General features: G+C 37.4%; 1 protein-coding gene across 3 annotated transcripts in view; it reads left to right on the top strand.

The window, feature by feature from the left end:
- Window positions 1-15,411, top strand: part of TNK2 (tyrosine kinase non receptor 2) — a 1,226,346-nt gene that overhangs the window by 446,239 nt on the left and 764,696 nt on the right. For all 3 annotated transcript variants that reach the window (XM_044070286.1, XM_044070284.1, XM_044070285.1), the window contains exon 4: window positions 62-268. In XM_044070286.1, the coding sequence (XP_043926221.1) occupies window positions 62-268 (207 nt within the window). The remainder of the gene's footprint in view (window positions 1-61; window positions 269-15,411) is intronic.

Raw genomic sequence — 15,411 nt, 5'->3', positions numbered from 1 at the left:
CTATTTGGAAGCATTCAGAATAGCATATGTATCATTCTCTTTTATGTTCTCATGTACTTAGGTGTTTAGTGGAAAACGTCCAGAGTCAGAATTCCCACCTCAGCCAGCAACTACATTCCGAAAACACTCTACTTCACCCACTGTGGAAGGACAGCAGACACTGACATGTCTTATCAGTGACAAAGATCTTTCATTGTTTGAAAAGCTTGGGGATGGATCTTTTGGTGTTGTCAGACGAGGTGAATGGTGCACACCATCTGGTAAAGTGGTAAGTATGTAATTAAAACAGGAAGTCGAGAGTAAATAAATGCGCATACTTCCATAAAGCATCTTGCTAGTTTTGTAATTCATTAAGTATTATAAAGGAAAGTGACTAAGCAGGGAGGAAACGTCATAAATATGTGTGTACTTAAGGGCTTCACTCTTGTTGTCAGGATCTTGACAGAGTAGCTGGATAATTCCATGTGTGCAGTACAAAAGTCAGGTATTTTGTTGATTGATAGCTGGAAGAGGCCAGTAAAACTTCATGAAAGTGAATATTGCTAAATGGAGGCTTACTGTGGAAGGAGCATGAAATCGGGTAAGATGTTTTAGGAGATAACAGTCATGTAGCACAGATAGAAAGAAATATTAAGCAGAGTTATGCTGATTTATGGAGATTAAACACTGTGTACTTAGGGACACAGTACATCTGTGGTTGGGAATTTACAGACAGTGAATGTTTTTATTAAACAGATTTTATAAAACTTTTTTAAGTGCATATGTACAGCTGCATATTTTAAGTTAGTGTGCCATAGACATTTACTTCCGTTTTGGCCAATCATTAAATATTATCAACATGTTTTTTCTCTCATTTTTTTTACCCAGAAATGACTTCAACAAACCAAAAATGCTCCAGTTTTCAGATGTTAATAAGTTACCACAAGGGTTTTTTTTCCTCAAATTCTTTTAGGAAAATATTTCATTGCCACACATGCTGTTGCTTGATATGAGATCACTTTTATCACAGTTATGCAAGCTTGCCAACCCAAAGGAGTAGCTGCTCATGTATTCTTGCTTGATTTCTGTAGAAGTAGTTTTTGTGCTCAGTTGCACAGTGATTTTGGTGTTTTCTTGGATTGTAACTTCTGGAGAAACAGTAACACAGATTTTCACTGTTTGTTGCAGATCACTGATGAAATAATAAAGTGTGGGGTTTGGGGGCTTCTAAGTCTCACGGTCTTGAATACACGTGTTACAAGCATATGGTTACTCAAGGTGTGAGTTTTGATCTACACTTGTTAAGATTTGTGAATCAGGTTTCAAGGACTTATAACAGATCTAATTTCATGTATTTGCCATTTTTTTATCTTGCCTGAAGCTTAATTGACCTTTGTTTGATGTGGGCAAAGATGGTTTTGCTTTTAGGACTGAAATATAACATTTTAAAGTTGAAGGACTGCGTGGCTTCAGTATTAGTCTCCATTAATTATTACATTTTTCAGTCAGTCCATTATCAGCACCATTAATCTAATTGTTGTGTTTGATAAGATTTGACTAAAAGGGTTAAGGAATACAGGACCACGGAGTATTAGATGATGCCTTTGAAGGACCATGCAGACATCTCTCACTCTTTAGCACTGCCTTCAGTGGGTGCTTTTTCTCATACTAGAGTCACCTGCTCCTGAATGTGCACTGATTCTCCAGCATATACCTGTAGGAGGTACAGGTCAGTCCTTTGTGTGCCAACATTAAGAGTTTTTGTTCCATCCCCCTCTGAATCCTTGTAGCCAGAGTAATCTAGCAATTTGATTCTCTGTTCTTTATCTAAGCCAGTCCAGCTCTCAAGAGAAGGAGAAGCCTTCTCCCAGACAGATGAGGCAGCTTAGCTGTTTATCAGGTTTGCTTCTTAAATCCATAGATGGTAGAATTTATGGTACTGCCAATGGGAGGCCTCTTCTCTGAGTGTGTCTGTACCACTCATGGGGCAGTTGAGCATATTCCATCTGTGGAAAGTAGAGTTATTTTTGTTACTGCCTTTTCCTTATTCTAAGGAAATCCAGAGGGTGCTATTCCATCCTGGATGTCAATATCCTTTAATAGGCATACATATAGATCCAAGTTACTGATGGTGATGCTTCAAACTGTGATGCCATGGGACCTGATTGAAACTGGGTATGATAGAATTATGTTAGCAAATCAAAATTTGGGAACCTCACAAGAGTATCCCTGCACTTTCCAGTAGAGCAGTTCCATTTCCAGTGAAAGAACTGCCCACAGCCCACTCAGTCATTGTCAGAGGGTTGGAATTTGTGATGAAACCCTTGCAGTAGAAGGCTCCTTTTGGTGGTCACATAACTTGATAACTGACTTCCGGTGAGCTCTTAAAGGTATGCCATCAAGGAGACCTCACTGTGGGCTCTGCTGTAGATGTACCCTTGAATTTAGAGACATCAGGTCTGTTGCTGGTGCATATAGTTGTCTTCGCTGGAGAGGAACTTGACAGTGTCCTGTGCCAACTCTTTCTTTCCAAGGATAGGGTTCAGAAAGTCATCTTCCTGGTATCTTGGATAAGGATGGATTGACGGAAGCCTAAAGTCTCTGTGTGCTCTAGGACTCCTGAAAACTATAATCTTCTTGGTGACCTGGCTCGCATTTGGTTTACCTTGACTTGCTGAAGCTGCTAGAGCTTTATTTACTTGAATTGTTCCTTGACATATGTTTGATCACTGCTTATTGATATACTCTGTGGAAGCTTGAAGGTAAGCCATTCCATCTTATCTGAGTTTAAAGATTACTGGAGAAAGGAGAAAGTGCAATCATTATTTACATGCTTTAATAATGATTGCTGTTTCTGTAAGGTGGAGTGACTATTTAAGTAAGGGCGGGGAGTGCCTCCTGTATAAATACATGCTTGAAATCCTGATGTTCTGAAATACATATGTACATACTTTTATGTGTACTTAAGGAAGTGGGATTTCTTGTTGAAATCCCACACTGTTGTGTTAAGGGGTTCCTGTTAGATGACGATGCATTTGATGTTGGTCGAACTTAAAACAGTGAAAATTTTAAGTGAATTCTTTCCCAGGGAAAGAATTTGCTTGGCCGCTTCCGTTACTTTGCCATTTTCGGCACTGTAGTGCGATCTCGGAGTTGGTATATTTAAGTGGGGGGGGGGCATAACCCCCCCCCCCCACACACGGCATAGCCCCCCCCCCACACACACACTTTATGTATTCTTACAATTTTTTTTTTATTTTTTTTGGAATAGCGAGCTTTCGAGATTGTAAGCTTTTGTTTACATGGGGTCGATTATTCATCGTTCGCTTTTTTAAGAGTTTGATGATATAATATAGACCCGTGTTAAGAGCTTATACATTTCAAGTTACCATAATAGACCTCTCACGCTTAATTTGGGCACTGTAGTGGACAGTGTGCGAGACATCTGTAGTTGCAGATGTACCATTCTTTTTATATCTCATGGTGGCAGTAGATATTTGCTGCATGCTTCTAGACTGGTAGATAGTTCCTGGCAGTATATAGAGTTGGGGTTCATTATTCTTCAATCCAGTACATATTTTCATGATGACCACCTCTGCTGTTAGTTACAGGGCCCTCTGATTCATGAAAGATGGAGTACCTGTGACCAGATACTTCACACAAACCTTGTAAAGCTGAGAGTACTGCCTTCTGCCTGAACATGTGGTGGGAGTTGAAACCAAGAAAACACTTATCACTTTGTAGGGAATTGATGCCTTTGTGGCAGTGGGTCATAAACCATATAGCTAGCATCCAAGGCGGTGAACATTGTTCCAAGCTATGTAAGCCAAAGCTTGTAGTCTGTGATAGGCGTCCAAATTAGGGAATGCTGAATTCATAGGTTATTTCTAGAGTGGGGCACTCTTAAGAGTTGACCAGTGTTTCATAAAGGAAATTGTGTTTCTTCCCTGTTTTGCTTGTTAGAGAAGGACTGGGAAGAGTGAGTACTGGATGTTTTCTTCCTGGTGCAGACAAGCAAGATCTGCTTTGCCTTTCTATTCTTTTTCTTGGTTACACATTTACTTACTATGTTCAGAGTAGAGCTTCCAAGGCTTAGTTTTTGTCATCACTTGTTGCCTATCTGGGTTGCACCTTCAGGTACTGAAGTCCTTAGCTATTCCAGGGACTATCCTGGACCAAGTAAGGGATGTTCTGGGACAATGATCTGCATCCTAGAACATGGTGTTCCAATAGCCTATTTGATTCCACCTCACAACTTAGAGGTTGTAGAGGACGATAGAAAGGTTCCATCTCAGCAGGCTTATGCTACTAAATGGAAGCAGTTCTCTTTTTGTACAGAGAGGTATCTCCTTCTGTCTTGTTCATTTAGCTTACGTCTGACTGACCTTTATTATACACCTGTCTGAAAGGGCTTCAGTTGTTTTATAGTCAAAGACTCTGCCACATTGGTGCATCACGGTATTATGAATGGTAAAACCCTGGCTCAACACAGGTTTGCCTAGGAGTTCCTGGGGGTGGTGGTACTCCATTGCTGACCTCGTATGAAGAGCACCTTTCTTTCTTGGGACGTGTACATTTCCTTTTAGATGATATTTCTTGCAGATTGTTTTTCTGAGGAAGTTTTTATCCGTATTAAAGGCACTCAGGAAAGAAATCTGCTAGAAGATTTCTCACTTACTTGTGTTGAATGTGTGATTTTTCTCTATTACCTGTATTTGTGTTTAAATGATGTGCATGTGAATTTATATGTATGCCCTGTAATAGAGTGGCATCATTCCCATGCCGATAGTTCCATTCTGTCTGAGACGGCTTTCATTTTTTTTCTGTTATGGCACATAATTCACTGTCAAATATTTATATACGTGTTCTGTAATTTATTGACCCGTCAGCGCACCATTACCTTCCTTTTAAATTTGAACTCTTTCAGACTAACAATTTTCAAGATGTAGCAACTGATTTTGTTTTTTAGCATTTGTTTGTTTTCCAAAGTATTACCCTTGTTAAATAAATCCTAACAAACCTTGTTCTCATTTAGTCTTTCTTTGGTGCATGTTTTTCCTTCATACTTAAGAATACCCACTTATGTACAGGATGCACACCTTTGAAGAGACAACCTTCTAAATTGTCACTAACGACATGTCTTTGTTATGTGGAAGGAAGCTGAGACACACAGCAAAAATCCACACAAATACAGGGAATACTTGCCGACTTCATGCTGAAAGCAGCCATTAAGGGAACTGAAATGGAAGACCACTGTGAGGAAGCCACACTGTGCTGGTCCTCTGTGTAAACTTTTGATATGTCTGTAATGTAAGTGTGAATGTGTATATGTCCGGCAGTGAAGTGGCCATCCCATCAATGATTGGGTCTCTGACTGTGCCTACTGCAAGGGTTCCTGTTTAAAGATTGATGATTGTACTTACAGTCAACATTATAAATGTGAATATATTCTAATACTGAGTTTGCAGTATCCTGGGGGTCTTCCCCCTACTGCAAGGTACAACAGTCTTGAAGTTAGTTTGTTTAAGTATCAGGAATGTGGGGGCAGTGCAGTGTTCCACTTTGACTGTTGCACAGATTGCTTTACAAATGCACACACGAGTTTCAGAATTCAGTGTTTTTGTTGGAACCATGTATATACTTTTGAAATATCAGGATGCACACTATCATGTCTTATACTTCTGATAAAGGAGATGCTTACCAGACTAAGCTGTGGAAACAATAAGTGTCTGAAAAGATTGGTTGGCATTGTTTAAGGTCTTTACCGTACAGATACAACGTACTGGGTTTTATTCTTGGTTAGGCTTGTAATAATTTGAAGACGGATAGCCTTGTATTTACCTATGAATATTACACACAGTTTGATGGAGAAGGCTATAGGGCTGTGACTTCTGAGTTGGTTACATTAGCTACAGGGGACTTGGGGACAGAACCCTTTTCATGATGGGACCCTTGCTGTGCCATCCTGCATTATTGATTGACATAAAGGTTATTTACCTCAGACACAAGACACAGGGATTGATTCCCAACGTTGAAGGAAAATTGTCGAGTTAAAATGGCCCACATAGACAGCTAACCAAAATCTTATCTACAAGGGTGGAGATGGCATAATGACTAAAGTCTTTACCTCAAAGATACAAAGTACATGGTTTGATTCTGACCTCTGGTTATAGACTAGGCTTGTAATAGTGTGCAGACTGATAACCTAGTATTTCCTATGAACCTGTGACTGAATGTAGGGGAACATTTCTCTTCTGCTTGGTCTCAGTATAGGTTTTTTTGCCTGTTTTTCTTGCTTTGTTGTCTTATAAGGCAAGCATCTGAAAATGGATCAGTAAAAGAATGAAGAGAAATGTTCTGCTTTGTCTCAGTATAGGGTTCTGGTGCCTTATGCATACTAATTTTGACAGGTCTGTATAATGCAGGCTTTTGTATTTTACATTTAAGGTATATTTTGTGTGCATTTTAATTCCATTCCACTGTTTTCTAGTTTCTTTTAGAATGGCATCTGAGCTCTTTCTTAGAGTATTTTGCTAGTTAAACTTCACTTAAAACATTTCCTTGCCTGTGATTTGAATTTTTGATTGAAAACGTAATACTGTATTCTTGTAAATCTATTTTTATTATGTTTTATGGTATTTATCTTGGAAGGCACCATATTTTATTAGCTGCATACCCATATAAAAATAATGCAGTTTTAAGTTTTGTGTACAGAAACTTTCACAATATTTTCTTAACTCAAGGTTTCTTTGCACTCAAGTCCTTTCTTTATGATTACAAAATGCTTTGCATTTTTATTAACTTATCTATTCAATTTGTCATCGTTTTCTTTCCCTAAACAGAAAAAGGAGAGGTAATTATTTGTTATAGCTTGAACATGTCTACAGCAGACTCTAACAGGAACATCAGAACCTATTTTTTCTTAACTTTGGGCAACCTAATCAAGACCACTCATATTTGCATACATTTTTCGTGTTGACTTGCATTAATTTGGGTTACGACAAAGACAACTAAACTTTAAATGTAGTTAAATTTCACCTTGCCAGAGCATCACACACTAATGCAATCTTTTTTAGGAATGTCTCCAGTCAGGACACCTGTAAAACATCTACTTTCTTACTGTTAGATATGCATGGGTGTCTTGTGTCTGCTGTGTTGTGGCTTTGGTGGTGCTTCCTCATCATTTCATATACTTCTTCACTTATCGTTACATTAATGAAGGTAGCAGTTCAGAGACAGAGAGAGAGCCTGCATTCTGTTAAACACTTGAGGCATGTTTTTTCCTCCTAGGAAATTATAGTCAATTTAATTATACTCCACTGTATCAGTGACTGCATAATTGAATTTCTTTTAGTATGAAGGAAATCTGTAGCATTTAACTAGCAGACTTGCTTAACCATTGGAAGTGTGAATTATCATCCTCTTTCTCTGTTCTGCTGTTGGGATTCATTTTGCACATGCACAGACGGATTGGCTCACACTGACATGGGAACTGTCTGTAACCTGCTACTGTCCTACCCCCAAGTTACCCAACTCCCCTCCCTGATCATCACTGAAAAAGATATAGGGTTACCACCTGTCCCACTTTGCGAGGGACAGTCCCTCTTTTGGCAGTTGTGTCCTGACAAAAAATATTAAAAATGGCAAATGTCCTGAGATTGTAGGACATAATTATGTCACATATTTTATGTAATAGTTGCATAAAATAGTTATTTCTGTATCTAAAATACCTAAATGTTACAAGAAACAGAATAAGCAACTAAACTGCTACAAGAACAAGCTTTTATTTAGGCAAAAAAGTTAAGTTCTATCCTTTGTACTGACTGTGGGTATGTGTCGGCCTGTAAAATCTGATGTGTGTCCCAAAAATGTCCCACTTTGGCCATTTGAAAAGGTGGCAACCCTAAAAAGATATTGATCTCCACCCACAAATTCTGCTGTAGAAACAGTGTCTTAAAGTTGCAACTTAAACATGCATCCTCCCTCCATTTTCACTTTAACCCACTGAAAGACAATTAAAAATAATGTCCCCAAAACTAATGCTAAAACAAAGACTGCATTTTCCTTCTACAAATATGTCACTATCAGTGCTAAAATATGCCCCTCTTACTGAAGTCCAAATACTGTGATCCATGAACACAACCAGTAAAAAAACATGCAACCTTTTGATCTTCCTACTGTTTGTCAAACCCTGCCCAATCCTAGTATATTACTGCAGGTGTAAAAACCTCCTTCAAATCGCCACCTACACTACCTGGAAAAAGTCCGACCTGTATCCCTCTTCCACAAAACCTCAAGTAAATACTGCATGAAAGACCAGGCCAAGCTAGAGCCTTCGTTTTGTAGTAGATTAAACCTCCTGTACTGGAGGCCCATGGGATATATGCAAATAACCCCATAAGGACATGCCACTGTTTTAGTTACATGGCATCTGAATACATGACTTTTTACTTTTTACAATTTAAGTGTTTATAGGTACATTCAGGTCAATGAAGCAAAACCAGACTAGCTGAAGCTCTGCATGGTTCAGCCTTTTTTACCTTGCTAGTCCAGGATAAGTGGATTGTTTGGCTTTACTTTAGAAACACAGAGGTTAAAATCAAGTCTAATGTCCATAAACATTAGGGTGCCTGCAAAATATCCTAAATAACATCCATACCAAAGGGTAAAAAGGTAACATTGACAAACCAATTCAGTAAAAACTGCAAAAAAGACCCAGCCAAGAAAGAGTCTTCACTGTATAATAAACTGTAAACCTTCACACATCTCAGATGTATAGTAGTTTTTCAACCAGTTATTACATAAAATTCCTTTGATTTTTCTGTAAAGCCTGTTTCCTACCCTTGAACTTCTCAGAATATAAGCCAATTGTAAAACAACTTCTGCTAGCCATAATGCTCAGAAAAAGTTCCAAGTCAGCTTAGAAATTTACTGGACAACTACATGTATTATACAAGTCAATGCGTAACATTTGGCAAGGTTACGACATGATCACTAGCCTGCATTGCGTAACTGGCAACATATGTAGAAAGACTGACAAGCACTCAGCTTCTTAACCTTACAGAAGTGTTCGATAGCAGTGAAATTACTGTCCATGTACAGAAAGTTTCAAAACCTGCAATTGGGGAAGGTCCTCTCACATTGTTAAAAAACATGCTCAAGATTTTATACCAGGTCCTCCTCTTTTTGCCTCATTTATAGACACACTGCTCAGGTTTCCTTGCATTAAACATAATACTGAATGCAGATAATAATCTTCCACATCAGACAACAAAACCATCTCTGTAGTTTAAATACATCTGAAAACAAAACTTTGGCTCTATAAATGGATTAGCCTCGGAAATATTTCAGTCATTGCTGCCAGAAGAAAACAGTACATTCTCAAATGACACAAAGACTATCCAACAACAAAAAAACTTCCTACCTTACCATCTAGGAGGTAACATAGTCTGTCCATTTCTGATAAATATCTTGGGTAATATAGCTGCTTCATTCATATAAATACTTTGGATGCTGGCTTTATCCAGCATCCTGCAGAGTCTAACTCTGACAACATCCAGCTGAAACTTTAACATATCCAGTTATATGTTCTTCTTTGCTGCAGTAGCCCAAGCTGTATAGGGCTATAAAATGCACAGTATGTAACAGATGGCCAACTTCCAAAGCTTGGTAATTGTAAAAAAACATGCTAATTCCTAAACTAAATCACCTCTCCTTCTTGTATCCTTAACACACCCTACTTTATGTATCTATTTCAGATGACAGTTGATCCACTTGGCCAATTTATTTTTGCTGGCCCAAGACAGCATGACTGTACCTCTTTCAAAACTCTGTCAGTCTTTATATTAAAATTAATTATAAGTACAACACATAAACTGTGTAAGAAACCTTACTGACTTCAACAACACTTTCATTGAGACCCTGAAACTTTGCAGCTGCACCCCTCTAAAAACACTCCTACTAGAAGATGCCATATCCTACATCATTATCTACCTTTCTGCAAGGTTTAAATCAACAAACACCTGGGAGTTAAGTGGATCAGAGTGATGCCTACACCTTGGCTAACATGAAAAAAGAATTAAGGAATACTAGGGACAGTGCTTGGAATAAATGGTACAAAGAAAAAAAGCAGTTTGCAAAATTACAGACACCTAAGAAATCTTACAAAAAAAACATGCTCTTTTAGTCAAAGCACACAATTACACAACAGCACAGACAATGTACTCCAGTATTCACAGTGTCCTAAAGGCAGGTACCAAGCTCACCCCACCCTCTTCCCAATGAAACTAATGCCACCACAGTGCAGGTTCTGTGATCACTTCATAACTACTGTCGCTCTCATTGGACCTCAAACTTCAATACTGATCAGGCAGATAATTTCTTATTTAAACCAGTTCTACTTGCTGCAATAAAAGTATTTAATACAGTAAAATCAGCTTCACTAGCAGCAGACAATATTTATGCAGAATATCTTAAATTAAGAGCAGATTTGATAAGCTCCCCAGTGTCTATATTAATCAGTAAATTCTTACAAGAATCTTCAGTTCCAAAAATGTGAAATACCTCTTGCGTTATACCAATACATAAAGGAAGTAACTCCACTGAACTTTCAAACTGTCAACCTGACACAATACTCACTTCATTCTCTAAAGTACTAGAAAGATTTATCCATAATAACCCTAAACCTTCTGCTAGAAGAACAGTTAAGTTTCCCCCTCACAACATATGTATTTTCTAGACACCAACTAGCCAAAACAGAAGTGTTGGTAAACCTGTCTGTACCCTGTTCATGGAACTATCAAAGAAGTTTCATACTATATCTCACTGTCCTCTCCTTAACCGGCTCTCCTGGTTAGGACTACTCAGCACTGCCATTAAATGGTTTTCCAGTCACCTTAACCACCATGCATGCAACAGTGTGCTGATGACTCAGCTCATTTTCTCAGCCCCAACACTGTCCAAACTCAAAACAACTATCCAGGACTCCTCCTCCATTGAGACCTAGCTAGAACATTCACAGCTATTCTTGAATTCCAAAAAACAAAATCACATTTATCTTTTAGCAATCTCCAACTAACTAGTACTGCAGTAAATATAGTGTCAGATAACACGAAATGTAACAAGGCACTTATACCAAGTTACTTTCGTGTCATCATGGATGACAAATTTGATCAACACATCAATGGTGCTGTCCAAAAAAAAAAAAAAAAAAAACACCATAAATAAAGACGGGCCTATATCAGAAGACTGAATGGGAAAAATATCGAACGGCAAAACAGCGAAAAGATTGAACCTCGAAGTGCTGTTTGCAGTACAGTGAAGATTGGAATATTTGCCCTTTCCTCACTGTAGTGCGATCTTGGAGTTAGTATATATATTTAGTGGGGGGTGTGGGGGGGGCACCCCACAATAGCAAGTTCGAGGTCCAGTCTTTTCACCGTTTTGCTATTCGATAATTTTTCCATTCGGTCTTCTCATATAAACCCAATAAAGGCTACTGGACAAAGCCAGATCACACCTCACTGATCACAGCAGGAAGGTAACTCCAATATTCCTTTTACTTCCAAGCCTGATGTGGGCGTCAACATTTTTCACTAATCTTCAAACAACACTAATGAACAAACTTGAAAAGTGCTGTAATAAAATTTATTTTACATTTGTTGACCGGGATAGTCCGACTGGATACATGTCCATTTTCAGCGGAGTCCCGGGGAGAAAAGCTCCAACAGGGTTAAACAGTGATATATTGTTACAAAAGACATAAAGACATATTACATTGTATTAAGAGAGAGAAGATAATTACAATAGAAGGTACAATTGATTACATTACATTACATTCTGGTTAATTCACACTTAGTTGAATAATACAAAAATTGCCTACTTGTAAGAATTGCTCATGGGAAAGTTAGTCAGGGTTTGTGCATGGGCAGAGCCAATGTGATTTATAGTGGATTTTTAGTTCTTTTTTGAATAGAGCTAGTGATGGTAAGGACGTTAGCTTATTTGGAAGAGAAAATAAGTAAATATGTATCCAGTCTCCTAAACAAAGTCCCATCACAGCTTTCCGATGCACAGTCTGAACTAGGTAGAACTGCAATATCACATATTACGTATACTGCTCATATAATGTCATGTAAAATGTTACACCATCTCCCAAATGCTCCAGCCATTAGTAATATAGTAAAATGGTACAAAACTAAAAGGAGCCTTTGATCAGAGGACTAACACCTAATAGAATCGCAAAAATTCAGTCACTCATATGGAGACCCCTTATACTCAGTAAGCATAACCAAGCTATGGATCAACATTCCCTTCACCATCAGACAAATTAACAACCTCCTTGCTTTAAGACCAGCATCAAACTACGTCTGAATTATATGAGAATCTGCAAATCTTCTGAATCTTCAGGATAAAAATTTTTCTTATTAGCTTATAGATACATATCACATTACTTTACCTACCAAATCTTTGATGCTCTTTACTTCTTAGTGATGCTAATGTATCTATATTGATAATTTCCTGCTTCAGTGATATGTACATACAAATATTTCAAGCATGAGCAATAATTCCCTTGTAGCCTACCAGTATACCAGAGCAGTTGTTTCCATAGTAAGTATCCAAGCTGTAAAGTAAAATATCTAAATTAGTGCTTGCTTTAATATAATTTGGTAGTCTATTCCATGCAACAATTACTTTCCCAGAGAACCAATTAGTATACTTCTCATTTCTACAGAATCTTCTACATAGGTTGTCTGATGATTCTCTACTATTTTTTGAAAACCCCCAACATTCCCAGAGGTAGTGGTTTCTAAATGCCATATGTACGTGAATAAAGACTCCTGTTAAATATCTGTATGAGACACTGTGCAGGTTCAGATATAAATAAGAACTCCTCTTTAACATTTGTGTAAGACATTGTACAGGTTCAAATAATTTGTTCTTTTGTAATAACTTCAGTTTTCATATCCATGAATGCCCCTGGTATATTTCTGCTGTATTCTTTCCACTTTACTTATTCTTGTTTTTTTATAATGTACCCATATTGTTATTACATACCCTGCTTGGGTCTAATATAACTACCAAACAATGACGTAATCATTTCTGATTTCCTAGACTTTATAAATGTTGTTATACAACCTATAGTTCTTTAGTTGTCATTAGCCAATTGATTGATATGGTTTGAAAAAAAATAAAAGCTGGATCTACCCATATACTCAGGTCTTTAAATGAATCTAAAATTTCAATTAATGAGTGCTGTATTAAGTATTCACGTTTCACTGTATGTCTCCCAAATCTCATATGCTTTTTTTTTAATTAGAAACATTTGTATTAAATTGTCATGTTACGACATAGGCAATCATACATTTATATAAATGAAAACAAACCATATTGACATAGATTTAGTTGCAAACATTATACATCATTTATAAACAATATTGACATGGATTTAGTTGCAAACATTATACATCATTTATAATCTATCCAGTCGTCAGTCAAAAAATATATAACTCATTCAAGTCCTGCCTTCTTTTAAACCTTGTTCCTCCTCTGCATGCATTATTCTCACATTTCCCATTTTTTCTATGTAATTTGGTCCCTCATTTTTCTAAAGATGCCAATTCCAGTTGTTTTGTCTCTGTTACTGTATTCAGTACTTCTAGTACAGTTGGTTTAGACTTTGATTTCCGTTTTCTAACAATTGCATTTTTTGGCAGCCGCCAAGACCTTACTAAGACTAGGCAATTCCAATTCTGTATCATAGCTCAAAAATTATTTCCTTAGTTAAATCAATTTGCTCACGCAGCATTTCTGACAGAGTATTCTGCAGGGCATCTTTAAAGTCTGACAGCTCATTACACTTCCAGAAAATATTTTCCCAGTTATCCCCATCACATCTGCAACATTTGCTGTCTTCCTGATTAAAAAAATTATTTGGAGTCTACTTGGGGTATAGAAATACCTGTGTAAACACTTCCAAGCAAAGATCCTAAATGTTCTAGACTTTTACATATTTGGGAGTCTTACATATATCCCCCATTGTTTCTTTGTGAATTGCTTATCCAATCTCTCTTCCCAATACTATCTTCTTCTTACTGATTCATATAGTTATGCAATATTTTGTATGCTCTATTAATAATTCCTTTTTAACAGCAACTATGTTCTAGATCTTGCTAAAAACTCTACCAGTGCTGGTCTTTCGCTTAGGATCACCTATTTCTTTCTCTTTGCCTATACTCTGATATGAATCCTTGATAGAGAAGGCAATCTCTAGCTTGCAGTCCAAATAAATTATTGGCCTCTTCCCATTCTATTACCTTCCCTCTCTGATTATTTGCTCCCAATACCTTGGTTCTTTTGCCAGTTTTCTGCATTAAATTCCAGCCCCCCTCTTGCCTATTGTCTGTGTCCCTAATTGCAGTCATCTCTACTGGCAGAATCTCCTTTGTCCATTCCCATATTGGCATATTAGAATACTTTCTGCTACTTTATGAATATAATATTCTGTATAGTTATTGTTGCTCTCCTTAAGGATCTGCATCCAAAATCCCAGTTTCTACTTATTTCTTGAGCTCCCCCCCCCATTTCATTATCATCCCTTTCCACTCTGAATAATAGGTTTTTCTTGTGTTATTTATAGGAACCATAACTGTGCATCTCTGAAATACCCCTTCAAATCGGGTAATCCTAAGCCTCCTTGTTCTATTGGAAGAATCAGCTTATCCCACTTGACTCTCGCCGTCTTCCTTTCCCAGATAAAATCCTTCAGCTCTTTATTGATTACTATCCACAACTTTTCCTCTGATTGATAAAATATCGTGTATAAAACTAAAGGGACTAAAAACATTTAAACAGCTTGTATTTTGCTGTCCATATAACAGAGCTTCCAATTTCCCAGTTTTTGTATTATGTTTTGTTTAGTCGCTTCCCACATATTCTTAGCTGCCACACCAGAATCCTTTAGTCCATACTCATAAGTACTTAATTTTATTATGTCCCAATAAATATGAATATTGCTGAACCAATTTGTGTGTGGGTAAATAATTTATAGCTGTTGCCTTTGTTTTAGCATTTTGTATCCCAAAAAGATTTGAAACTGCCTCAAAATGTTGTACAACCCTGAGATATCTTTTTCCAGTTTTATCAAGTATAAAATAGTATCATCCATAAACAGAGCCGGCTTTTCTTGACTACCATACTAATTATATCCTTGAATTTCCGAGTCTTTTATTTTATTTGCTGGTGGTTCTGAAAATAATGCAAATAGCAAAGGAGAAAGAGGACACCCCTGCCTGGTTCCTCTGCTTAAACAGAAATTATCAGAGAGGAACCCACCCACTTTAATTTTTACCTCTGATCCCCTCATATGTCCTCCTAATCAACCTTATAATTTTATCAGGGAATACAAATTCTTCCATTTTCCTACTCATTAAC

This window comes from Protopterus annectens, chromosome 4.part1 (assembly GCF_019279795.1).
Source record: "Protopterus annectens isolate FY-2018-M chromosome 4.part1, PAN1.0, whole genome shotgun sequence".
Taxonomy (NCBI): Eukaryota; Metazoa; Chordata; order Ceratodontiformes; family Protopteridae; genus Protopterus; species Protopterus annectens.
This window is presented reverse-complemented; position numbering and strand designations above follow the sequence as displayed.